At 41.2% G+C, this 26,114-nt stretch overlaps 1 protein-coding gene across 2 annotated transcripts in view; it reads right to left on the reverse strand.

Moving 5' to 3' along the window:
• Positions 1 to 4,071: 4,071 nt before the first annotated feature.
• Positions 4,072 to 26,114, reverse strand: part of LOC131954875 (uncharacterized) — a 41,735-nt gene continuing 19,692 nt past the window's right edge. For both annotated transcript variants that reach the window (XM_059318693.1, XM_059318694.1), the window contains 11 exons: positions 14,459 to 14,671; positions 9,672 to 12,039; positions 8,164 to 8,267; positions 7,799 to 7,963; positions 7,401 to 7,562; positions 7,046 to 7,151; positions 6,720 to 6,907; positions 5,796 to 5,950; positions 5,417 to 5,594; positions 4,800 to 5,083; positions 4,072 to 4,647 (listed from right to left, as the gene is read on the reverse strand). In XM_059318693.1, coding sequence (XP_059174676.1) covers positions 4,419 to 4,647; positions 4,800 to 5,083; positions 5,417 to 5,594; positions 5,796 to 5,950; positions 6,720 to 6,907; positions 7,046 to 7,151; positions 7,401 to 7,562; positions 7,799 to 7,963; positions 8,164 to 8,267; positions 9,672 to 12,039; positions 14,459 to 14,671 — 4,152 coding nt within the window. In that variant the 3' untranslated portion in view covers positions 4,072 to 4,418. The remainder of the gene's footprint in view (positions 4,648 to 4,799; positions 5,084 to 5,416; positions 5,595 to 5,795; positions 5,951 to 6,719; positions 6,908 to 7,045; positions 7,152 to 7,400; positions 7,563 to 7,798; positions 7,964 to 8,163; positions 8,268 to 9,671; positions 12,040 to 14,458; positions 14,672 to 26,114) is intronic.

Here is a 26,114-nt window from a genome sequence, read left to right on the forward strand (position 1 = left end):
AGATCGAATCACTAACAATATCTACATGCCCCCAAATACAAAAAAAAAAAGTGCCACTCGTAGTTCTAAAGTAAGTTGACGCTTTTTTCGTCATATTCGTTCCTAAGATTACAGAATGTAAGCTATAACTCTACGTCACATTCTTGTAGCCTACTCCTTATTCTTGGAAGACTAGAGAAGCATCGATCTTAATATCCAATTAGAGTGTCTTCCAGGCATCTCTTCCACCCCCCCCCCCCCCCTCCCCAACGAAATGAATGAAATTTACATCAAAAACATACTTTTACCAGTGTCCGCCCCCGGAAAATGTTGTCTGCCACCCCCACCCCCCGATTGATCTTGATAAGTTTATGCTTGTGTGTTGTAAACGGGTGGGGGAAAAGTGGTGTGTGTAGGTTCGGAATTTAAAAATGAAATTGACCTCGTCACTGTATTGTGTAAATCATCATTATAGCGGCATCAACTAAGCTCTTGACTATGCCAGCACTCATATATTACGAGGATCACAATCACTTCCTCTTGGATCAATGGAATAATGCAAGCAACATTGTGACAGGAATGACAATTTATTTCAGCACCCTGACCAAGCTCTATATAATACTGATTCACTCTATCCTATATTTCATTACACAACCCCTGCTGCAGTTGGGAAATTTGCTTTTCTAAAGTTTGTCTTTAAGATATTCTAAGACTTCTACATGATATATTTTTAAATATTAGATGCTTGTTATGATTAAATGTCCTGGTACTATTTTGTAGAGCATTTTGGTTTTCAACAGTTCCAAAAAACCAATCACCTTCTTTCGTACAATAATTAAAACAAAATTCAACACAGATATTTTTAAAATATACTTTTTTTTTCTTTTTTTTTAATTGTGATTTTTATTTAAGGCTACATAAAATGCTCCATAACCTTCCAAGTCTTAAAACAACATTATTTTGAAGTTTAAAAAAAGTTTTGTATAAAATAACTTAAAAAAAACTTTCTGAAACCAATGGAAGATTATCTACAGTAAAACAATGGCGGATTTAAAACAATATCAGGTGATATATTTTCTAGGTTTCTAAAAAATGCTAAAAAAGCTTTTCATAAAATTAAGGTGGAGAAATTTGACTACAAAGCAGAATTTATGCCAAATGTCTGAAAATTCTTTGATATTTTTAACCAGTTTATCTTTATGTCCATCGCCATCAGAGTGTTTACGCCTGAGATTTACAAGGTTTGAACTTATCAATACAAAGCAGAGCTGCTAATGTCTAACAACTCTGGAACAACAGGTCACCAAAATTAAATATGAACACCAAAATAAATATTATATAGTTATTTACAGATTTAACCACTGAAATTTTTTATTACTTAAAAAGTATATGTATATTTTACTATACTTTAACTTTAAAAAAGAATTACTGTTGGAAAAATAAGTAACTTAAAAACATTAAATTCTAGATTAAAAGCTATGAAGGTAATAATTTGTAGCATTAGTAATCATAAAATCCCTTATTTGTGTTACTAAATATTAAACGTTTAATAAAATAGTAAACTAAAAAAATACATTGCATATATGGGGAACACAATATTAGATGTTATCATGCAATATAAAAGAGACAGTCTCTTAACATTCATTCAACTGCAAATACTGAGTTTTTAATTTTAATAGCCATTACAAAAATCTGCACTAAATTTTTTTTTTCTTTTTCTTCAAGAAACTTTTCTAGTTGTTCAAATGAAAATGTCTAGTAGTTACAAGAATTGTATTTCCAATAGTTTAACAAAACATCAGTTCTAGTAGTTGCAGTTTCAAGACAGGCAGACTCAGTTCAAGGCACAAGCTATATATAAAACACAACCAGTTGTCAGAAAAGTTGAAGATGAGTTGTAATGAGCTGAATATTTTGGATGATTATTTGACACTGTAATTCCTTATTGACACAGTGATTTTGATTACTGATGAGTTATTTTACTCTGGATAACATCAACAATATTGTGACTGCTACTGTGATGTAAAAAATGAATTATTTACTTTTTTTTTTAAATAAGAGAAATTTTCTGTAGGTTAACTCACTGTTAAAGTTTGTAATTCCTTATTGACACATTTATTTTGATAACATCAACAATATTGTGACTGCTACTGTGATTCAAATAATGAATTATTTACTTTTTTTTTAAATAAGAGAAATTTTCTGTAGGCTAAATCACTGTTAAAGTTTGTAAAAAAAGGTTTTAATTAATTTTAATCATTTTTCAAACACATGATTGCCTACTTTTACAAGTAAAAAATGTCCAGGAAAAGTTAACATTACCAACTGTAAAAAAATATTTCATTTATTTAGTTATAATTTTTGTCCACTTAAAGATTTAGTATTTAACCAATGGTTGTGTGATCTTTTGATAAAAAATTGCTGCCATATAAGATAGCTGTTGTTGCTAATATGGTTGATAAACTGCTATTTCCTCAAGGTGAAAAGCTTGTGAGGTAGAAGAAAGGAAGTTTAAAACACTGTCGTCCTGAGTCTGGTACAGTGGTCCTCTCACACAGGACAAGCAGTCCTCTGTTTACAAGTTTGGTAGGTCAAGCTATATAGTCCATACATTGAAGTCCTTGAACAGAGAAATGCTTGTCTCCTACACAACAAACTACCAAAGCCAAGACCAAACTGATGACATGCCATGAAGCATGAGTAGCGTTGTAATAAATAATGCAGCAGTGAGATTAAAAAATATTTGGTCACAACATACATTAGCAATCTGATTTTAAAATAAATTAAAAAGCTTGGTAATTAGAGAGAATGAAACTTGTATGATCGCTAGTTGGGGTAAAATAAAAACAAAAAACAGACAACATACCATTCTTGAGTGTAAGACTTGAGATAAAAGTAAACAATACAATCTGAATAAGGAATAATGGATAACACCAAGTATTCACATAGTTTACAAACTCATCATGGCTGCCTTTTGTTACCTTTCAATGGCTTTTTATATATTTATTATGCTTCTCTTTTTAAAAAAAAATTTGGCCAAGACCATTCATGGTAACTCAAATAGAAAAACCTTAAAATGTGATGAGTAAGTGGTGTAAAATTTGATGTTAAGTACACCATCATAAAAACAAGCCCAACATTTAAATGGGCTATATTTTGACAGAAAATCCAAACATATTCAAAGGGAGAATAAACCATCTCTCTAAGAAAAGGATTAAATCCCTTTGTCAACCAACAACTGCTAGTTGATTTGTACAGCATGAATATTGCCATCACAACTTGGTGTGTTGACACATGTGTACATTATCTAGAGGTCAATGACCATCAAACCAACTGGCTAATGCACATCTAAATTGATGCTTGTTCACTTTCTCATAGACAGATCTCTAATGAGAATTAGTAGAACATGGTGTTTGCAACATTCAAATCACCATCAGTAGTGGGAGGAGGGGAAGAGAAAACTGACATCTAAATTAGAATCGCCAGACAGTGGGAGGATGATATAAAACATGTAGGCTAGGGGAGGTTACACCCTCGCCACATTTTTACAACAACAATTGTCTGGCTAGGGATCTTATCCTCTGTCTCTAACAAGCCACATCAAACTAGTTTCATCACTAACAAAGCTACAGCATAGGATCAAGTACACATTTCATGGAGCACCACTTGATTAAATAATTTAATAGTAAACAAATGCATGATTTAAATCATCCATCCACATTCAGCAAATATTGCTTTTTTTAAAACCCACAAAATCTCTCAACAGTTTTACAAAATTAATGCTATTTGTGTTGTCTGTCAATAAATTAAAAAAAAAAAAACAGGCTAACAACATATTTAGGGGAGACCCCATCTAGTGGGGTGAACAGGTCAAATAAAGGGTAGCCCCACCCTGATGGTCAGAGGGGGGGATGGGAGACACAGCTCAAATAATGGCTAGCCTCAACCCGAATAAGGTGAACAGGTCAAATAAAGAGACCTCTAGAACAGATTACGTGTGCGTAATCAGGTGCTAACAGGCACCATACAACTTGCTCAACAAGTGCTTGCAACATCTCTCTGTATGATCTCACAGATACATACGGTTACTGGATACAGTTTGGGCACAGATGCCACTGTAAACAGTGATAGCGTACACAGAATCAGAACAACAACCCAAGGTACAGGGTATAAGTGCACACAGAATCAGCAAAACCATCGTGCACACCACAGCATAGGGTATTACGTACACACCATGGTACATACTAGTGTACACACTGCAGTACAGGGTTTTAGTGTACATACGACACCACTGTAGACACCACAGAACAGGATACTGGTGTATACTGAGTACAGAATTACAAAATCACTCGGAGTACACATACTAGCGTACACATAGTACAGAATACTGGCGAACACATTCACATCCACTGGGGGCCTGTACAAGATCTGGGATATTCTTATATACTTGGGGGGCCATTGACGTAATGGAGCTCTGGTGTTATGGTCAACTTGAAGTTGGTCAAACGGTCAAGGATGTCAGGGTCAAGGGCACAGACAAGTCCTGCAACTAACATCAAGGCCACCACTTGGACAGGAAGTGAGCGGAGCCAGGCTGCACAGCTGCGGTTTAAGCTGGACTTGGTCTGGGCGTCAGCGCTGCTGGCTTCTAGATGGACTTCAGGTGTTCTGGTAAAGAAAAGTAAGTTGATCAGACTGTACAAAGTACACATTTTCTAGCCAACGAGGCTGTAAACATTAATTAGTTTTTAGCTATATATACAAAAATGTGTACATGCAGCATTTTGTTTATTCAAGGTAAAATAATGGGAAAAACCAACCTCATGCTCTGGCGTGTTTTCAAGGCTTCATGAAGGGATGCAGCTGAGACTGCCAGCTTGCCCAGATCTGACTGCTGTTCCAGAGCCACATCCTCATCCTCCTCCACCTGCTGGTACATCTGCTGGCACCTCTCACTCACCACAAACAGCTGGTTGCGCAGGTCAGCAAATGCTGCTAGCAGAATCCTCTGAGCATTTTCATCTGAAGTCTTGGTCAACTTGTTTCTCATGGCCTGAAGCAGGGATAACTTGGACTCGTACACACACAGATTGCTCTGTAGCTTCTGGAAACAACATTCAGTTTTAAGTTACATTCAAGCTAAAAAATATTTTGGATACATTGATTTATTACACTCTCAAGGCTTCAAGTTCATACAAAATTAAATGTTTCAAGTTAGATTTCATAAAAAAAAAAACTCGACTAAAACTGTTTTTCCATTATTAATATTATACGACTTCTGATAGTACCTAAAGTGTTATTTTTCAAAAAGTTGTTTCTATAACCTGCCAGAAAAATTACAGTCTTATGGATTAAATGTCAAGAATTCTAAGAAAAATTACAGTGTAGCTCTTGTTTTCCTATTATCAGTCTGACCTTTGAGTAGCAATAACTTTACCTCTAGTTCTCTGACAACATCTGTTCTGGTAACCTTGATACCATACTCTCGCTGACACAACAGTGCGTGCAGCCTCTCCCTGTCTGCTGACAGCAGGCTGTCCAGCTCTTGCTGGCTGTCCAGGTACTCCAGCCACACTGACCAGTTGTTTTCTAGTATACCCAGGTGTTCTGTCACCCTACAAATACAATCATTTTTTTTTTATTTCACTAAAACAATAAATAAATGATAATACTACATTAACTTTAGATGCATACCCATTTGGTCTATCAACACAAATTTCTTCATCTTCAAAAATTGAAAACAAAATGGTATGGTGGATGTTCTCATGAAAAACTGCCAAAAAAGGCTGGTTGGATCAATAATATATTTAGCTTACTTGTTGTACATGAAGTTAGTAGATTTTTGTAAATCTGACATTTCTTGAAGGTATCTGGCTACATTGATTGTAGGGTGAAGAGCAGAGAACTCTGTCATTTTAATATGGATTTCCTCCAGTTGCTGACCTTGTATCTGCAAAGCCTCTTTCTTCTCCTAGAGTGAGTGCAATAATTACATGCAATTATAAATCCTCTTGTGTCTGACACTTAGAAAGTAGCTTATTTTAGAATAACTAACTTCTAAGCTAGGTGACTACTTACTTTCAATAGACACTTAGAAAGTAACTTATTCTAGAATAACCAACTTCTAAGCTAGGTGACTAATCACTTTCAATAGACACTTAGAAAGTAACTTATTCTAGAATAACTAACTTCTAAGCTAGGTGACTAATCACTTTCAATAGACACTTAGAAAGTAACGTATTCTAGAATAACTAACTTCTAAGCTAGGTGACTACTCATTTTCAATAGACACTTAGAAAGTAACGTATTCTAGAATAACTAACTTCTAAGCTAGGTGACTAATCACTTTCAATAGACACTTAGAAAGTAACGTATTCTAGGATAACTAACTTCTAAGCTAGGTGACTACTCATTTTCAATAGACATTTAGAAAGTAACGTATTCTAGAATAACTAACTTCTAAGCTAGGTGACTACTCACTTTCAATAGACAGAAGGTAACGTATTCTAGAATAACTAACTTCTAAGCTAGGTGACTACTCACTTTCAATAGACAGAAAGTAACGTATTCTAGAATAACTAACTTTTAAGCTAGGTGACTACTCACTTTCAATAGACACTTAGAAAGTAACTTATTCTAGAATAACTAACTTCTAAGCTAGGTGACTACTCACTTTCAATAGACACTTAGAAAGTAACTTATTCTAGAATAACTAACTTCTAAGCTAGGTGACTACTTACTTTCAATAAAGAAATAGTTTTTTTCAACTCCTCAGATGAGCTAAACCTATCAAAGGGGAGGCACTCTTCTGCTTGCTTGATGCATGTCTCCATGTTGACCAAATGATCTCTGATCTTGCCTAGGGCTGTGGCTTGTGTATGGCGTTCAGATGCCAATGCATACAACTTTTCCCATTGGTACATTATGTCTGGAAATCACATAAAAAATAATGCAACAGTGATTATCTGAACAAACTTAGTTAAAAAAAATAGAAATTGTTGAAACCATGACCAAATTTAGTTCAGATAAAAGAAATAGTTTAAACCGTGAAGAAAAATGTACAAACCATTGACTCTCTTGATATCTTCTGGTGTGATGTCATCACTTTTGAGGTGCTGACAGATTGTCTTCAAACAGTTGATGTTGGTTTCATATGTAACGATGATCTCCTCCTGGTTAATACAGCAGATAAATCAATACCTTTCTATGTTACAATGGACACAAAATTATTTTAAAATTCTATACTGTAGAGTCTAAATAATTTCCAATGTGGTTTCCAACATCCTACTTGCCAGTGTTACTATAATATGGGACAAATAGGGCAAATTTACAGTTCAACTGAACACTGTAGGGTGATACATTATGCTGACAAAGTATATTAGATGATACATTTATATGGTGAGACAGTACAAAATATTTACATATTTAGCTGGGTCAGGGTGCAGGCCTGTCCCCATGGGATCTTTCCTCTTCTTCCTGAGGGACTGGTCAGCAAGTTTAAGCTGCAGCTCGGACTGGTCCAGAATGTGGTGGAAATCATCCAGGTCAGAATCACTGTCATCTCCAGGCATCCCTTGTTTTGTCTGGAGAAATTATTTTTGGTCCAAAATTTTATACAATCATAAGGCACATAACAATGCTACTCAAATCAATCATTTAATTGTTTTTTAAACAAAAGGTTTTTAAATTTTAAATTACCAACATATGGGACAATAAATTTAAAATCACTAATATTTAATAAGAATAGAACATTTTGTGTATGATTAATTATCCCCACAATAAAAAAATATCAATGATCGACTAAAGAAGTAAGACTCACAAATTTGAGTTTGGATCTCTTCAAACCATTGCCCATGACAGCAGACACAAGAGATTTCCTGTGTTTTTTGTTCAGCTGGAAGTCATCATCAAACTCCAGCTCATCTTGAGGGTCCCACTCTAGAAGTTCCTCACCTGGGTCCTCACTGGCAGTGGGGTACAGGACCTGTAACAACACACTCTATGATTAACTAAGGAGAACTTGTAACAACTCACTCTATGGTCAAGAATGCTAACTACTGATCAACCAACAATAAGACAACATGAAAGTCACAAGCTTTGACTTAACTGTGCAGCACCAAACTAAACAGAGCAATGAATCAAGAAGTGTATATAAACTGTAGAGTTACTGATGACAAAACCAACCTGGAAATTGTCCCACATGCAGTTTTCAGAGAAAGAACCAGACACATTGTGTACATCATCACCATCAGATGTGGCGGCCTCCATTGGGGCTGTTAGGTATTCATCTGTAAACAAGGTAAGTAACCCATGTTAGAATAGTTATCTAAACACTGTTACATTAACATGTTAGGTATTCATCTGTAAACAAGGCAAGGAACCCATGTTAGAATAGTTATCTAAACACTGTTACATTAACATGTTAGGTATTCATCTGTAAACAAGGCAAGGAACCCATGTTAGAATAGTTATCTAAACACTGTTACATTAACATGTTAGGTATTCATCTGTAAACAAGGCAAGGAACCCATGTTAGAATAGTTATCTAAACACTGTTACATTAACATGTTAGGTATTCATCTGTAAACAAGGCAAGGACCTATGTTAGAATAGTTATCTAAACACTGTTACATTAACATGTTAGGTATTCATCTGTAAACAAGGCAAGGAACCCATGTTAGAATAGTTATCTAAACACTGTTACATTAACATGTTAGGTATTCATCTGTAAACAAGGCAAGGAACCCATGTTAGAATAGTTATCTAAACACTGTTACATTAACATGTTAGGTATTCATCTGTAAACAAGGCAAGGAACCCATGTTAGAATAGTTATCTAAACACTGTTACATTAACATGTTAGGTATTCATCTGTAAACAAGGCAAGGAACCCATGTTAGAATAGTTATCTAAACACTGTTACATTAACATGTTAGGTATTCATCTGTAAACAAGGCAAGGGACCCATGTTAGAATAGTTATCTAACACTGTTACATTAACAGAGGACAGGGAGTTTACTTTAGAAGAGTAATCTAAGCATTATTATATTAAACAAGACAACAGGTCTAAGTTAGAATAGTGATAAAGCATGCACACACACACACACCCACCCACCCACCATACATACATGTCATACACCTGTTCATACACACAACACAACACGCCTAGAAGTAAGAATTGTGGTCTAGTTGAATAGTTAACATCCAACACAACAATACCACACCTAATCAAATAATCTACTTAAGTTGCATTACTGTGGAATTTAAAATCTGCTATTTAATAACAAATATAGCAGTGGTTATGGTCTGTTCACATGATCATTACATTTGTTCAACAGTGTATGAATATGTATGAACATTTCTACTGAGTTAGTAATTCTTATAACCTAAATATGCTATTAGCTAACTCTAGATAGAAAATGCCTCGAGTTAAGACCCTTTAAAAGTTCTCAAGTTCTGTTTGAAAATCCTCTTGTAGATTGTTAAGTACAATCAAAACAAACAACAAAGTAATCATTAAAGCTGAACAAAATGGCCTCAGAGTTGGGAAGCATTTCTTTAACTAATATTGGGTTTTACTTTTTTAAACAACAATAACAATACATGAAAACTTTAAAAGCTGCACAGATCATTAGGCTAAAAGATTTGTAGATTATACAAGTAAAACAAATGATTTGAAAACAAAAACTGACCTGTAGTTTCTGATTCCGATTCAGCCTCTGCACTGTCATAGCTGTCAGTGGTGCTGGACCTGGTTAAGGTGGCAGCGTAGGTGTCTTTCTTCTCTAGACTAGACCTGCGCCTCAAACGTCTGGGCTTGTGGTTCTTGGCTGGTGATCTCTCAGCCCCAGATGAGTTCTCTGATGGCTGTGACGAGCCTCTGGCGCCAGGGATGGCACTCTTGTCACATGTACCATCTGCTGTGACAGACTCGTCACAGTTGACCCCAGTAAGTGTCGTCTCGCTGTTGGTGGGAGTGGTGGCGTCCAGGGATGGGCCACCTGAGTATTTGATCTTGCGTCTGGCACACTTAGAAGAGGATGAATGTTCAGAGGAGGAGAATGATTTCCTGAAGTAGTCCCTGTGGCTGTCCCTGGGGAAGGTGGATGAGTGGAAGCCAATGTGTGTGGGTGTTGATGTGTCCATGTCGGTGTGGGAGAACAGATGGTCTATTGCACTTTCTGATGCTGCGATTGTTTGCTGGAGACTGTCACTTCTCTTGTTGGTGTTAAACTCCTGCAGCCCCACAACACTCCACGGCCTGTCTTTCTTGCCTCTTCTACGGGAAGCCCCACCGGTTTGTTTACGGAGGCGAGCAGAGTCAAACACCGGGGAGCCGTGGGGTGTAGGTCGTGAGATGTCATCTGCGCTTGCATTCTTGGCAGGGTCTGCAGACTCCAGGTTTATGGTGCTGTTGAAGAGGGTCTCCTCAGCGTCATCTGTTGCCGTGGAGAAGTCCTCTACTGCGCTGCTACACTTCAAGGCTCCTTCATGGTCAGAGTTGTCCTCCCCACTAGCATCGCAGGAGCTCTCCACAGTGCTGCAGCTGTCTGTCTGGGTCTGTTTGGATGGGGAATGTTGGACTGGAGCCTGTTTCTTGGGTGATGCTGCTGGCTGGATGGTGTGCTTGGGGCTGGAGGGTTTGACCAGGTCCTCAGCATGCTCTATCAGGTACTTGATGGATTTCTTCTCCCTGGATTCTGGGGCGCTGTCTGACTCTGAGAACTCCACAAATGTGTACATGGGGAGCAGATGGGCATCCTTGTCCCCAGTCACACACTCGCCCCCATACGCATGGCTTGTCTGGTGGTAGCCACCATTTGGGATTAGAGATGACAAGTCCCATGCTTCATCCAGCGAATCTGATTCTTTATGCGCATCTAACTCTGAGAAGACCTCTTTAACAGAAGCCTCAAATCTATCTGAACCAGAATTATAAGAATCATTGAGTGAGCCTTGTTCAAGTTCCTTTGTTGATTTGTCTGAGTGAAATGAATCATTATGCAACACTTTATCACTTAACTTTTTCACCAACTGCCCTTTCTTAATTTTTTCCGCACCAGAATCCGTGGTGTCCCCGGTATCTGTCCGGTCTGTGGAGTCAGCATCCACATGCGTCATCATGTAGTAAATGGGCTTGACAGCTGTAGAGGGCAGGGAGATCTTCTCCCCCAGGGGGCCATCGCTGGCCACCTCACACTTGCCCTGGTACCTGTACTCCAGGTCAATCTGGTGACCCATGACCTCCACCTCGTCGTTGGACTGGCTCTCACTGCTGTATCCAATGTCCTTCACATCCGTGCTATTGAACCTTCTCACTGCTGGTGGATCTCCTTCACCATCACTGCTAGTGACCGCATAGTGACCGTTGGCTCTAAGAAGGTTATTAGAAGGGGGGGAATCCCCCATCTTGGACTCAGTCTCACTAATGTTAGCAGAGTCCCCACTGCTGCAGCCAAATCCAGCCTTGCGCTGCTTTAGGTGGGCATAGGTGTCTCCGTGGTGCATAGAGTTGATGAGGAGACCATCTCTACTGCTGATGTGCAGCCCTCTTGAAATGATAAAAGAATCCAGCGGACTCTCCTGGCTGACTGGGCTCAGGCCTCCACTGGAGGAGGAGGGGGACTGGGAGCCCCTCTTGGCCGGGCTGGCCTCTCCACTCCCAGGGCCGGGGAAGGGCCTCTTGCCGAGTGGGCTGTCAGGCTTGAAGAAAGCAGCTGGTCTTGAGGGACTGTTGGGGGCTGTAGGGGTGTGTGCACCAGAGCCGCAGTGCACTAGGCTGTCCTGGATGACCACCTGAGGGAAGACATCCTCCAGGCTCTCGTCCTGGTCGCTGTAGGCTAGAGAGGACCTGCTGCCGTGCAGGTCTAAACTCCTGTAGCAGTCCCCAGAGTTGGATGTGTTCTCAGCAAAGTCGTCCCTGTGTCCAATAAAGAGCAAACTGTCATCGTCTAGCTGGATTAGGTGCTCACTGAAGCTGTGGCCTGAGTGGCTGAACAAGGATTCGTCTATCTCAGACAGGGGGAAGTTACTGAAGTCAAACCCACAGTGCAGAGGCTCCTGGGGATAGAAGAACTGATGTCAACAAACAGCAGGTACACGTAGAGATAACATTGTATGAACACAGCAGTCACTGACACAGTCAACATAATGACACAGATAAACAAAGTCAATATCATTCAGACTGTGGACCTAGTTGACAGAGTCTACAAAAAATTATGTTTACCCAGATAGTTCATTGATAGGCCCTTCTTTACACCAAGATTTTAGAGAATGTTACCAAAAAATTATTCCATGTCCATGGTGTGATTTAGATAAAAGCTGATAGCTCAAAACGGTGGTAAGAAACACTACAGAAAGTCAAGCTAGTCATGAGGAACACCATAGGCATTTAACAGATAAGCACAAAACACCTTGGTTATATAAGAAACTAACATATAATACCATGGCATTTAACACTTTACAATGTAACACCTTGCCACCTTTAACACAATGGCAAACAAAAAGTGAAGCCCTTTCCTCTCACATATTACAAGACATTCATTGAAAAATAATGTAATTAAAAATAAACGTCTATTCTAAAATATTGTATACAGACAATGGTAAATGTAATTTTTCTAAATGTCCATGTAGTGCAGAAGATCAACGACATCTATTATTAGAAGCCACACGGGTAAATGTAATTTTCTCTTTCTAAATGACCCAGTAATGCAGAAGACCAAGGACGTCTATAATTAGAAGCTAACAAAGCCCTATCGACGATTTACACACAATTCAATTTACCTGTCACACACCAACCCTTAAAAAAAAGCACATCTAAAAGACAAATAATCTAATTTATTGGTTACTATAGCAACCGGACGCTGCCGGCAGAAGAAATAAAAGCGCTCCTTTAGAGCTGTCATATCCTCTAATGACCGGCCTTTACGTTTTTTTTTCCTTCCCCGCTCTTTGATGACCCGGAGTTTAGTACGTCGCTGAAGGAGGCGACTCAATCACGTGCAGCAGTCGTCCAATCAATGGAGCGCAACATGTAGCCATTGTACTAGCCTACTGCTCTAGTCATGGGTTGATACAGGCCAGGCTATGTGTTGGCTGGGTACAACTTTTGGGATCTCGGTACAGAATACACTCACGTACACATATGATATCTAGGTACAGAATAGTCATGTACACTCTAGGGATCTCGGTACGGAATAGTCATGAACAAGTTTGGGATCTTGCTACAGATGTGGAATAAACCTATGACAACAAGCGCGATCCTCAAGAAACCAAAACGTAAGCAGCTTTATTACAGTTTTCCCCTGGGTCCAGTTCTGACCTAAATCATGTCACGTGACACAAAGCTGACCCACTGGACTAGTCAACTACACGTGTTTTCAGCGCTCACCTAATGAAAACAGGCACCAACTGGGATTGTTCAGCTACAGAGGTTGAGCGCGGGCAACGAACCACGCAATCTACAAACAGCAACTTTCAATAATGCATCAAAGTTACTGGTATCGATTACTCGACAGCAGACCTTCAGCGTGGATCACCACTTCGATTACCCGGCTACCCTAAGCCTACATGTCAGACTGCACGGCTGTGTGAAATATTCGATTCCCCTTCTCGCTTGACTCACTCGCGATTACTGCACAACGCAGCGGTCACGGGGGTTTAAAGCTGAACATGAAAGGAATTGTATATGATCTCAGCCAACTCACGATGGAGTCGTGTGCACAGAAAATATCGGGGCTTCCAAAAGACTAACGTAACTGGACATAAAAACGCCTCGAGTTAATGAATGATTTAAATATTAACGCCGTTTAACTCTAGCCAATGATGTATCAAAGCCGCAGTTGACGTCGATATCAATAAGGACAGGTTTTAAATTACGACCACCACAGTATTTTAGATAACTCAATACCCGCAGGAGACCCACATGAGACGTGAAACTGTCTTTTTCAGGTCGGAGTGTAGGAGACAGGAACAGATGAGGCAATATGGGGTGTATTGGGAGAACAGCAAGGGCATGGGTGCATCTTTTGAGTAAGAAAAAAATTTAAGAGTCCAGTTCTAGTACTACACGGGAGTGTATGAGTGGTTAGTATACGTGTACAGGCAGTTTAAATGTACGAGCGGGGCGTGTGCGGGCAGTGAGTGTACCAGTGACAGCTGGCAAAGGTGAGTAACATACATGAACGTGGCCACATGGCTCGTGTAAGCTGTTACACCACAGGAGACTTTCAGGCTACAGAAAAAATACAGCGAGTTCACACTGTTATGGACAAAGGGGTGGTCGATAAAATAGAAACAGTTGACACGGCCCTGACTATACACAGACTTGGTCTCACGTACTAGCACACCATACATTTAAACAAAACATAACACTTGGTACCTGAAGAGTAGGAAGGGACCGATCATGTTTGTGGATCTCAACAATAACATACCCAACTGACAATAAAAAGACTGACGAGACACTCAGTACTAGACTTACCTTCCTCTTGGTGATGGCGCCTTCCAAACGACACTGCCACTCGAGGGACTGCAGCCAGATCCCGTGCCATCTCCTCTCGAGGTTCAGTGCCACCGTCTGCAGGGAGTCGTGGCCCCTGGTACCGCAGGCCTTAGAGTCGAGCTCCAGACGCTCGCTCAACTTGAGGACAGCGTTGACGATCTTGTTGTGGGATTCTATCTCTCTCTGTAGTGCCTGGTTGAGAGAAAACAAAGGTTTCGTTAAGTCACCACTATTACAATTAGAAATTATGCTACAAGATATGTACAGACCAAGTGAACACAGGCGCCCATTTGGGTTAAACCAACCCATGAAGCCAATAGTAATCTAGATGCGAGACAGGCAATTTATGGTACAAAAGCGGGTACACAAAAGAAATCGTTCTTAGAAACCTTAGACAAAAACATAGCTTCACTGGTAACACCAGCGCTTAGATAATGGTCAGAGTGAAAGTAAGAACCTCATTATTGTTTTAATGCCAGAAATGGAAGGGGGGGGGGCATGATGCAGAATTTAAATAGTGCATATTATAATCAAGAAGGTAAATACCGATGTAGATCTAAAGTTTATTAACTTTTAAAATATCAATGTAAATGAGGAAAATGCTGATGTCTAAAGTGCCAGAAGTCCGCAGTAAATCGGCGTGTCAATGAAGTAAGTCAGCGATAAAACAACACAGGCTGTGTGAGTGAATAAGTCAGGATACAGATGTCAACACCATGTGGTCCTAGGCCAAGAATCTCGGCACGGAAATCGCTGCTGTGCCGGATCACGAAGCCCGGAAGAGCGTTGGTCAATATGTTGAGCAGGTTTGTTGGTGGGAGGGGGGGGGGGGGGGTGACTCAGGTAACTCCAGGCCAACGATTTGAACTTAACACACAATAGTGTTTGGGGACGTTTTCTGGACAATTCAACTTTCTTCCCACAAACTAGGGAGTTTTGAAAAAGTGTATCATATAATCTGATGTCAGGGAATGTGTATTTTGTTTGATCTGTTCATGTCAGCCAACACGATGCCAAACAAAACAAGAATGTACGAGGACGTAGGTGTTACAAGAAAAGAGAAGACAGCGATATCACCATGCCAATTAGACCTATTAGGTTGAATTAGGCGATGTGTCATTGTTAAATAAAGGTGTACATGGTGCAGTAAAAGATGGTGGAAACATCAAGCTAATGACCTAAACATTCCTTATAATACATGCGTCAACAGGTATACCTCACCCCCTTTTAACGACTGACAAGTTCATGCGAACTTCAACATCACGCGATTCTTTAAAAAAAAAAAGTCCGCACACAAACCAGACCTTCATACAAAAAAAAAGGTTTGCATTGTTTTGAACTGGCCTATGGTTATTACACCTGGTTCAGGTAGAGCTGTCTAATAAGTTGAGCTGAAGGTACAGTAGGCAGGAAGTAGTGTCAGCTTGTTTGAACTCGTGACGTCAACTCAATATTACCACACTCCTTCACCATAGTACTTCAACGTTCAATAAATCTACAGTACACAATCAAATGGATGCCTTCAAAATAAAGTAAATCTTTTTCCAGGACACCAACTTCCTGATAAAGCCGGAGTTTGACAGTAAGTGTACCAAACACTAGGGAAACGCCCCTAGAGCTAAATCAGCTGTGTAACGGGACACTCATTGATTGGGTTGCGGCATGTGTCAATAACAGCGCGTCCTAATCTAACTAAAACATGGGTGTAAGCACCAGATCAGGAGGGTGAAATGATGTGTAACTAAAGCATGGATGTAAGCGCCAGATCAAGAGGGTGAAATGTGTAACTAAAGCATGGGTGTAAGCGCCAGATCAGGAGGGTGAAATGATGTGTAACTAAAGCATGGATGTAAGCGCCAGATCAGGAGGGTGAAATGATGTGTAACTAAAGCATGGGTGTAAGCACCAGATCAGGAGGGTGAAATGATGTGTAACTAAAGCATGGGTGTAAGCACCAGATCAGGAGGGTGAAATGATGTGTAACTAAAGCATGGGTGTAAGCACCAGATCAGGAGGGTGAAACGATGTGTAACTAAAGCATGGATGTAAGCGCCAGATCAGGAGGGTGAAATGATGTGTAACTAAAGCATGGATGTAAGCGCCAGATCAGGAGGGTGAAATGATGTGTAACTAAAGCATGGATGTAAGCGCCAGATCAGGAGGGTGAAATGATGTGTAACTAAAGCATGGATGTAAGCGCCAGATCAGGAGGGTGAAATGATGTGTAACTAAAGCATGGGTGTAAGCACCAGATCAGGAGGGTGAAATGATGTGTAACTAAAGCATGGATGTAAGCGCCAGATCAGAAGGCTAAATGATGTAATCGGTCTATTGATTTGAGTCAGGGAACAAAGAGATTATGACGAGTCAGGGCGACCTGAGACGGTGTGTGAGTTATGACGAACTGAACAAACACAGCAACAAAGCTGCCACTCAGGTGGGCTTGCATACATTAGCGTCTGTAAGGCATTCCATTATGATAGTCTCTAATCATATCAGCCAGCTTGGGTTTTTAATCCTCAAGGGTTGCCCTAACGAGGCTACGTGTCACCAGGCATGCATGGATCAGAGTTGATAATCTACACTCAACTGGTTCTAATCTTGTAGGCTACACCCCATGGTAATACTTTTTACAAGTTGTTGGTGAATCTAGCTCTACTGACAACTTGACAATGGCTAGGGAAATGGTAATACTTTTGACAAGTTGGTGAATCTAGCTCTACTAGCAACTTGACAGTAATCAATAGCTAGGGAAATGGTAAGACTTTTAACAAGTTGTAGCATTCACAGCGTGTCCCTCACCAAAATACAATGTCAAGGCCAAAAACAACCATTTCGTTATCGCGTGTTAGAATTGATTGCACATTGATTACACGTGAGCAACCACAGTGAAGTCATGAATACAAAATAGTTACATCGTCACCCAACACTGCTTCTTCTGTACTGCGTGTCACTGACACCGAAATGTCACCAATGAACACAGCGGAATCTATAAAAACATTCACCATCAATTCTTGCACTATTGAAACAAACGTATCAAAATGTTTTACCTGAGAGCTCATCCACACCAACTGTTTTGTAGCAATGACAAAGACACGAATGAGACGAAGCGAGCCCAACTAGAAGAGAAGCTAACTAAGGATGATTGCTATCAAATATTTAAATGGGCCACCGTTTGGCTACTGCCGCTTGCTTTTGATCTACTCTTATTGGTATTAAAAAACTGCTCACAAGTCCCGGTCTCCGGGGATGTCTGATGTCACACACAATTCATACAATTGGGGCTGCTCGGTACAATCACAGTTGAAAGAAACTACACAGGTGATTGTATTGCTAATCGATACGAATAGCTTCAATTTTAGACAAACGAATGGCGTGATTTTTTTTTTTTAAGTTTTAAACATAAAACATAAATCGATAGGAAAAAACAGGACTAGACAGACTATTTGCCACAGTTTACACGAATACTGTCTAACATGATGGTTTAGGTACAGTAGCATCAGTCTCAGTACAACAGTTATGGGTTTGGGGGGGGGTAGGTTTTCCCCGCTAATATGTCTGAACTTATGGTTTAGGTACAGTAGCATCAGTCTCAGTACAACAGTTATGGGTTTGGGGGGGGGGGGGGGTAGGTTTTCCCCGCTAATATGTCTGAACTTATGGTTTAGGTACAGTAGCATCAGTCTCAGTACAACAGTTATGGGTTTGGGGGGGGGGGGGTAGGTTTTCCCCGCTAATATGTCTGAACTTATGGTTTAGGTACAGTAGCATCAGTCTCAGTACAACAGTTATGGGTTTGGGGGGGGGGGGGTAGGTTTTCCACGCTAATATGTCTGAACTTATGGTTTAGGTACAGTAGCATCAGTCTCAGTACAACAGTTATGGGTTTGGGGGGGGGGGGGGGGGTAGGTTTTCCCCGCTAATATGTCTGAACTTATGGTTTAGGTACAGTAGCATCAGTCTCAGTACAACAGTTATGGGTTTGGGGGGGGGGGGGGGGGGGGGGTAGGTTTTCCCCGCTAATATGTCTGAACTTATGGTTTAGGTACAGTAGCATCAGTCTCAGTACAACAGTTATGGGTTTGGGGGGGGGGGGGGGTAGGTTTTCCCCGCTAATATGTCTGAACTTATGGTTTAGGTACAGTAGCATCAGTCTCAGTACAACAGTTATGGGTTTGGGGGGGGGGGGGGTAGGTTTCCCCCGCTAATATGTCTGAACTTATGGTTTAGGTACAGTAGCATCAGTCTCAGTACTAGAGTTATGGGTTTGGGGGAGGATTCACCAACCATTGAGTATCAATAGGTACCTAGACCAAAGTTGATCAACTGACTGCAAGCACACGAGAAATCTGTTCACTAGTTTGGGTTTTGTTCGTTCCTTTGTCCAACAGTTTTGTGTGATTTTTTTCATTTCTTCTACAAGTTACAACCCAACGAACCGGATTTCCTGCCCGACAAACAGCCCAATCGATTTGTTTGACAGCTTTTAGGTAAGATGTTTTGTTTTATAATCAATAGCACATGCACTGGCGTTGTTACAGAAACACATGCAAACAGTATTTCTCTATACCGTGTTTTCTTTCTCTTCGGTATGTCAGGGCGACACACAATTTAATTTTAACAACCAGCCCACAGATAAAATGTGTACAAAGTGATGAGTACTGACCAGAAAAATTACGTGTGTAATGCTGATAATATAGCCATCAGAAGCCTAAAACTATATAATCCACTGATGAAAACAAACGTACGGAGTCAATATAGCACGATGAGAAACTGCTGCTGAATGCACGGACCCATGAGAAACTACTGAATGCACGGACCCATGAGAAACTACTGAATGCACGGACCCATGAGAAACCCACCTGATAGAAGGGCAGGTGACATTCTTAGCGTGAGTGTAACTCAGCTCACGTGTAGGGTCAGCACTCAAAGGTCAGTTCTACTGGAGGCTAGATATTGGTCTCCATATAGTCTACCATATAGTCTAGCATACAGGCTGGACATGTGTTTACAGTAGGTTTATCCTACACACAGGCTAGATATTGGTCTCCATGTAGTCTACCATATAGTCTAGCATACAGGCTGAACATGTGTTTACAGTAGGTTTATCCTACACACAGGCTAGATATTGGTCTCCCTGTAGTCTACCATATAGTCTAGCATACAGGCTGAACATGTGTTTACAGTAGGTTTATCCTACACACAGGCTAGATATTGGTCTCCATGTAGTCTACCATATAGTCTAGCATACAGGCTGAACATGTGTTTACAGTAGGTTTATCCTACACACAGGCTAGATATTGGTCTCCATATAGTCTACCATATAGTCTAGCATACAGGTTGAACATGTGTTTACAGTAGGTTTATCCTACACACAGGCTAGATATTGGTCTCCATGTAGTCTACCATATAGTCTAGCATACAGGCTGGACATGTGTTTACAGTAGGTTTATCCTACACACAGGCTAGATATTGGTCTCCATGTAGTCTACCATATAGTCTAGCATACAGGTTGAACATGTGTTTACAGTAGGTTTATCCTACACACAGGCTAGATATTGGTCTCCATGTAGTCTACCATATAGTCTAGCATACAGGCTGGACATGTGTTTACAGTAGGTTTATCCTACACACAGGCTAGATATTGGTCTCCCTGTAGTCTACCATATAGTCTAGCATACAGGCTGAACATGTGTTTATCCTACACACAGGCTAGATATTGGTCTCCCTGTAGTCTAGTATACAGGCTGTACATGTGTTTACAGCAAGCTATGGGTTTAACCCCAACAGAGGGGGGAGGGGGGAGAGAAGAGAGATAAAAGTGTGAGTCGACTTTTGTTAAATCCCAGACGCGGATGAAAAGTCAAGTGTGAGTAGAGTAGTGTTCTTCTCGTGACTTACAAATGACGCGCCTCATCAATATCTTCAAAAGCATCAGTGATAAAAACGAAAAAGTTGTATTGTAGTATAAACATATATTTGAAATATGTTTACACTACAATACAATAGCTATACGGAATAATACAGATAACTATAACATTTTACTACACATTAGGAGAGGTATCACGCTACCAGAATACTTAACTTAAAGTAATATTTATAAAAAAAATATTTCAAAACAAAAACATCAAAGAATTTTTTTTTACAACAACCTTATTAAAAATTAATTCAAAGTAAGAATGTTCTAACACACAGGAACAAAGTGTTCAAATCAAACACCTGTGTGAGACATGTGTAGGGTGCCTGTAAGCCACACAGACTGCACCACATGAATATCAAGGGTCTTATCTGTCTTGCTGCAGTGATAATTGGTTGTAGCGCTACTGAGACAGGCCGCAAGTGATTTCATTTTTTTTTCAAACAGCCGATGACTCATCGTTTAAAGCTGTCAACACAATTTGAACTTATCTATCCTTCCGCGTGTGACCTATTTGGTGGCGTCCAGTTATGACATTATCAATCACACACGACTAGTTCACGGCCACCGTGCTGTAAATATGAGCGAGGGTCCATGCACCCTTCAAAAGTCCACGGCAAGAAATGTGCTGTTAGTTGGATCATGTACCAAACGACACCTCTGAGGTCATGCATAAACAACGCCACGCCTTTTACCGGCCCCATGGTCACAAAGAGACAACTATTCCCTAAAATAAAGTCACGTCTCTATCTACCCCCCCCCCCCCCCCCCCCCCAACTGCAATCTTTCTTAAAATGTAAAGAGATCGGGCAATATTTTGTACATTGATCAATTTTTAATTACAATTTAGTGTTTCATAAACGCGAATATGGGCTCAAAATTCCGACCCCCCCCCCCTCCCTAGAGGGGTGTGCCATCATTTATGAACTACTCAGCTGAAAGGGGTCTAGTTGAGCTAACACTAGACTTAATGAGAAGCGAGACAATTTCCCCCCATATCATACGATAAAACATTTGGCATTATTTTCGAGGCTTATTTTACAGCCTACTATAGAAAGAGCACAGAAACAGCAGATAGAACCAATACATTTAAAGACTGCACTATTCATGGCCGGATGCGCTTTATGTCGCTCTGTATAGACCGCCTACAAGTTTTGAAACTGACGCTACCGGAGATGAAAATAGAACTTCAAATCTTCCCTTTAGTGTCAGGTGCATCAACTGCATTGACAGTTGTGAGGTGGACCGTGACGGACGGCTGATACTGGCTAACGACAAACACTTGCTCTGGCATCACCAACTGGACGTATTGCATATATTATAACTTGGACCTATTATATATACCTTGTTTACGAGTTTTCTGATGTTTTGACTAACTTAGATAATAACTAGGCCTAAAAGATAACCAAAAACATTACTCTCTGGAATCGAAGTTTATCCTCCACGTTTAAGACAAAATGATTGCTATTAATACTATTATGTTGAATGAGTTTGTGAGGTACATACTGTCTCTGTAAAAACAAGACCATCCAACTATACTGTAGGTAACGTCAGTCCGCCAACTGTTGCCGTCTAACGGTGGCCTGGAGTGACCTACATGTCAGGAGACTTACGTAACCTTGTTATCCATCAAACGCGACCAACCCATGGCGGGATGATTGAATGTGGAATTTAATGGTAAGTCTAGCTGACATAACTGTGTCTGGCTGACATAGCTGTGTCTGGCTGTCATAACTGTGTCCGGCTAAAGGACATGTTAGGACTAGCTTGCCTAACTGTAGCATAACACGTATCGGTAATGGAGTTACATAAAGTAAAACACAAATGTCTTTAAACACGTCCAAGTTCCATAAACCGATCAATATGTCTGAAAGAGTCGATCATCCCCAGATCTCACAAAGGCTAATTACTACCCAATGGGAACATTGCATCTATTTAAACCAACAAGTAATAGGTAGGCACGGCCTGTAACAGTAAGCCAGCTAATTATATGGAAGGTTCAATATAAATATTAAGTTGCGTCTATGAGGTAAACTATTCAAGTATAACCCATACAGCTACAAGGTATACAATTATAGCTCAAGTATAACCATACATGGTGGATATGTCGCCACACGGAAATTTTTTACGTGTGTTTCTACAAGCCCTAGCGAATTCAGTACAATTATGTACATAAAACATTGCATTATACTGAACCTACGTACAGGTCTGGCCTGTACTAATCAGGTGACGTTACGTGACTTTAGGGAAAACAAACATTAGCGATGTTTGGTGTGCATGTACGTGACCAGCTCAGTTGTGGCTACATTGGTTGTGCTGACTCTTGCACTATGGTTAGTGTGACTCCTATACTACGTGATGTGACTCCTACACTACGTGATGTGACTCTACGTGATGTGACTCTACGTGATGTGACTCTACGTGATGTGACTCTACGTGATGTGACTTCTTCACTACGTGATGTGACTCCTACACTACATGATGTGACTCCTACACTACGTGACAGAGACCAAAATTTCCTACACTCCATGATGTGACTCCTACACTCCATGATGTGACTCCTACACTACTTGCTGTGACTCCTACACTCCATGATGTGACTCCTACACTACTTGCTGTGACTCCTACACTACATGATGTGACTCCTACACTACGTGACAGAGACCAAAACTTCCTACACTCCATGAGGTGACACAAAACTGCGGGCCCGCGTTAAGCCAGAGATAAGTGTTATCAGTGGCTGAACACACCGACGCTGTATCAGTCCAAAGTTACAGACAGCGGACACTCAATGCTCCAGGTAGACACAAGATAAACAGAGAGATAATTACAGGACCATCAGCTGACCACAAGTCTAGTCCAACCTAACCTGTTTCCAAACAGTAGCCACGCACTACAGTAGTCACGCACTAGAGACCTTTAGAGTCCAATACAACTGTCAACAGACAACGGGGGGTCTGTCTCCGTTATAGTATTTAAAGCGTGGGAGTCAATGAAGCGTAGCGTTCACACGACACTCGTCACCGATACCAGATCTGTATCAAAGCCGTTCAATGAACCCGTCAGATTACGGTGCTAGCATTCACCTCAACAATAACCACTTGTAGAATAAAGTCAACTTACGTGGCTCCCACAAAGAAAATAACAGCAGACCGTTGAATAAAATCCAAAGCTGAATTAGCAAGTGTCACAGAAAAATTAGCCGAATGCACCACAACCAATTACTAAAATGTAAACAACTTTTTTTTCCCGTGTTGTTTCGATGTACACGGCAGCAGAATTCCGCCGTCAACACGCCGCCATCAGCGTATTATGGTTGCATCAACACGACACGACATACACAAGCCCCATATCACTGGCCTAGTCCCACCAAACACGGCAGGACGGTGGTATACCTGGATCAGGTGAAGCAGGAACGCGCAGGCCAGTTAAGGAAGAAAACAAACCCGAGAGAGATCGCGAGCCCGCGTCGGTTCGAGGCTATCGATCCCAGGTAACGGGTCGTCCTGGTTGACAACACACAGCCGCGCGAGCCTGGTGGCGAGAGAAAATAAACGTCTAATAACGCAACCTGGTTAATTCATCATTACAGCAACACAAAGGATCAAAGTATCTACAAAGCAACACACGCCGTAGTTGCATTGTTATCTAGAGATTTTTTTTTTTTAAAGAGCTGATTACAAGGACAATGGTACACACTATCTGATAAGGAATATATTCTGAGGGCCAAATTAGAAAGGATTAGGCAAGTACGCGAAGCAAGCCATGCATTACGCATGCGCGTACAGCTAACATGATTGATCAGAAGCCGCTATGCTGTAAAGCACCCATCTAATTAGGGAAAATTACTGACGCGAGTCTCATCTTTTAATGTCAGCTTTCATCCTCCATCGATTTCTTCTACCCCCCCCCCCCCCCTTCTCTCCACTCCCACTATACTCCATGGTCTATGACTTTATTTTGGCTGGTCCGTCCATGTAATCAGATTACCTAACATTTGGAAAATGAAACCCACTCAACGCTACCAAATAAAGACTCGCCCCCCCCCCCCTTCCATACTGGCATGAAACGACCCGCTTGACGGAGTATGACTCAACTCTACCTCTCCAGGCTACTGGGTCAGCGTTGCGTCACCTGACGCCAGGTTGGGACTCCGTCAACAGAAAGTTGAAGATTGAATAGCAGGACGGAAGCGTGGTGTGAAGAGAAAAAGTCGTAGGACCAGGAGCTGTGGGGACCACACAATTACCCGTGTTTACGTTCTATGTCAGGCTGACCTTGACACGCACTATTTAGTTGGATCTGTTGGATCTTATAATATATACCCTTCCCCCTCCGTCCCCCAAACAAGCACCACACAGCCAACCATCGTACGTTTTGCTGCCATCCAGAGGCGTAGCGACCCTTCCCGGCGCCCGGGGACATACTTTCAATTTGGCGCCCCCCTCGGGAGCAAATTTTCGATTTGCACCCCCCCCCCCCTCGAACTTTTCATTTGCACCCCCCCTCAAACTTTCGATTTGCACCCCCCCCCCTCAAACTTTCGATTTGCACCCCCCCGTCGAACTTTTCATTTGCACCCCCCCTAAAACTTTCAATTTGGCGCCCCCCCTAAGGTCGGCGCCCGGGGACATATGTCCCCCCCCCCCGCCCCCCCCCCCCCCCCCCCGCTACGCCTCTGCTGCCATCTTTCTAGACATGTTATTCGGGATCCGATCTACAGTACACCAGAGCAGGTCACGTGACTCTGACACGACCATCGGTTAGTATGGGGGAGAGAAAAATCGCCAGGGGAACGCAGGCGAAGATATTGATTTGGTCACGCTTGACTTCACCATGAATGTGATGGTGGGGAGATGGGGGCGCTTGGAGGTTCAGTACTTACATGAGAAGAAAAAATAGAGCAAATATCTGCTACCGATAGAAGGGCGAATACCACTTGAATAGTGGACAGGATTTGAACTGTACTATTCGTTGACAGGGGACAAATAAGGGCGTGTCACCACCTCCCTGACCAACACCCATCTATATACCCACAGTTTAAATTTAAACACGTAAACTACGGCAGTTTTTTTCACGTCTTACAAGCCTGTGTGGTGTTTTACTTCAGTAGGTGTTAAGGAGAAAACACAAACCATTTGTCCTATAAGGACCACCACAACCCACGGTGTCCTCTACGGACCAACACAACCCATATGTCCTCTAAGGACCAACACAACCCATGATGTCCTCTAAGGACCAACACAACCCATGATGTCCTCTAAGGACCAACATAAACCACAATGTACTCTAAAGACCAACACAACCCATGGTGTCCTCTAAGGACCAACACTGACCCTACCATCAAACAGCCCGTAACAACATGTCAAGTGTGAGTAGCTTCATTAGCCAGTCACGTGGTACCCACCGTTCAATATCTAACCACGCCCCCCATGCGCATCCGTCTGTGGAGGTGAGCAAGGTAAACAAAGACGCGGATAAAGATGAGACTCTTTACACAACAGACTATTGATTGTACGGGCACACCCAACACTGACACACAAAGGTACTACTCTCCATGTACCGAGGTATCTACGCGCTGACGGATGGCTTGGGGATTTACCCCAAACAAGTTTAACAAACTTTTTTTTTTCATTAAGATAATTATATTTAAACGATTACTTAAACTTTCATCAACATCTTGATGTAAACAAAGAATTTCTAGCTCTGGGGAAATGA

The sequence above is a fragment of the Physella acuta genome, unplaced genomic scaffold (assembly GCF_028476545.2).
Source record: "Physella acuta isolate Inbredline_101_S28 unplaced genomic scaffold, ASM2847654v3 ptg001037l, whole genome shotgun sequence".
In the NCBI taxonomy this organism is placed as follows: Eukaryota; Metazoa; Mollusca; class Gastropoda; family Physidae; genus Physella; species Physella acuta.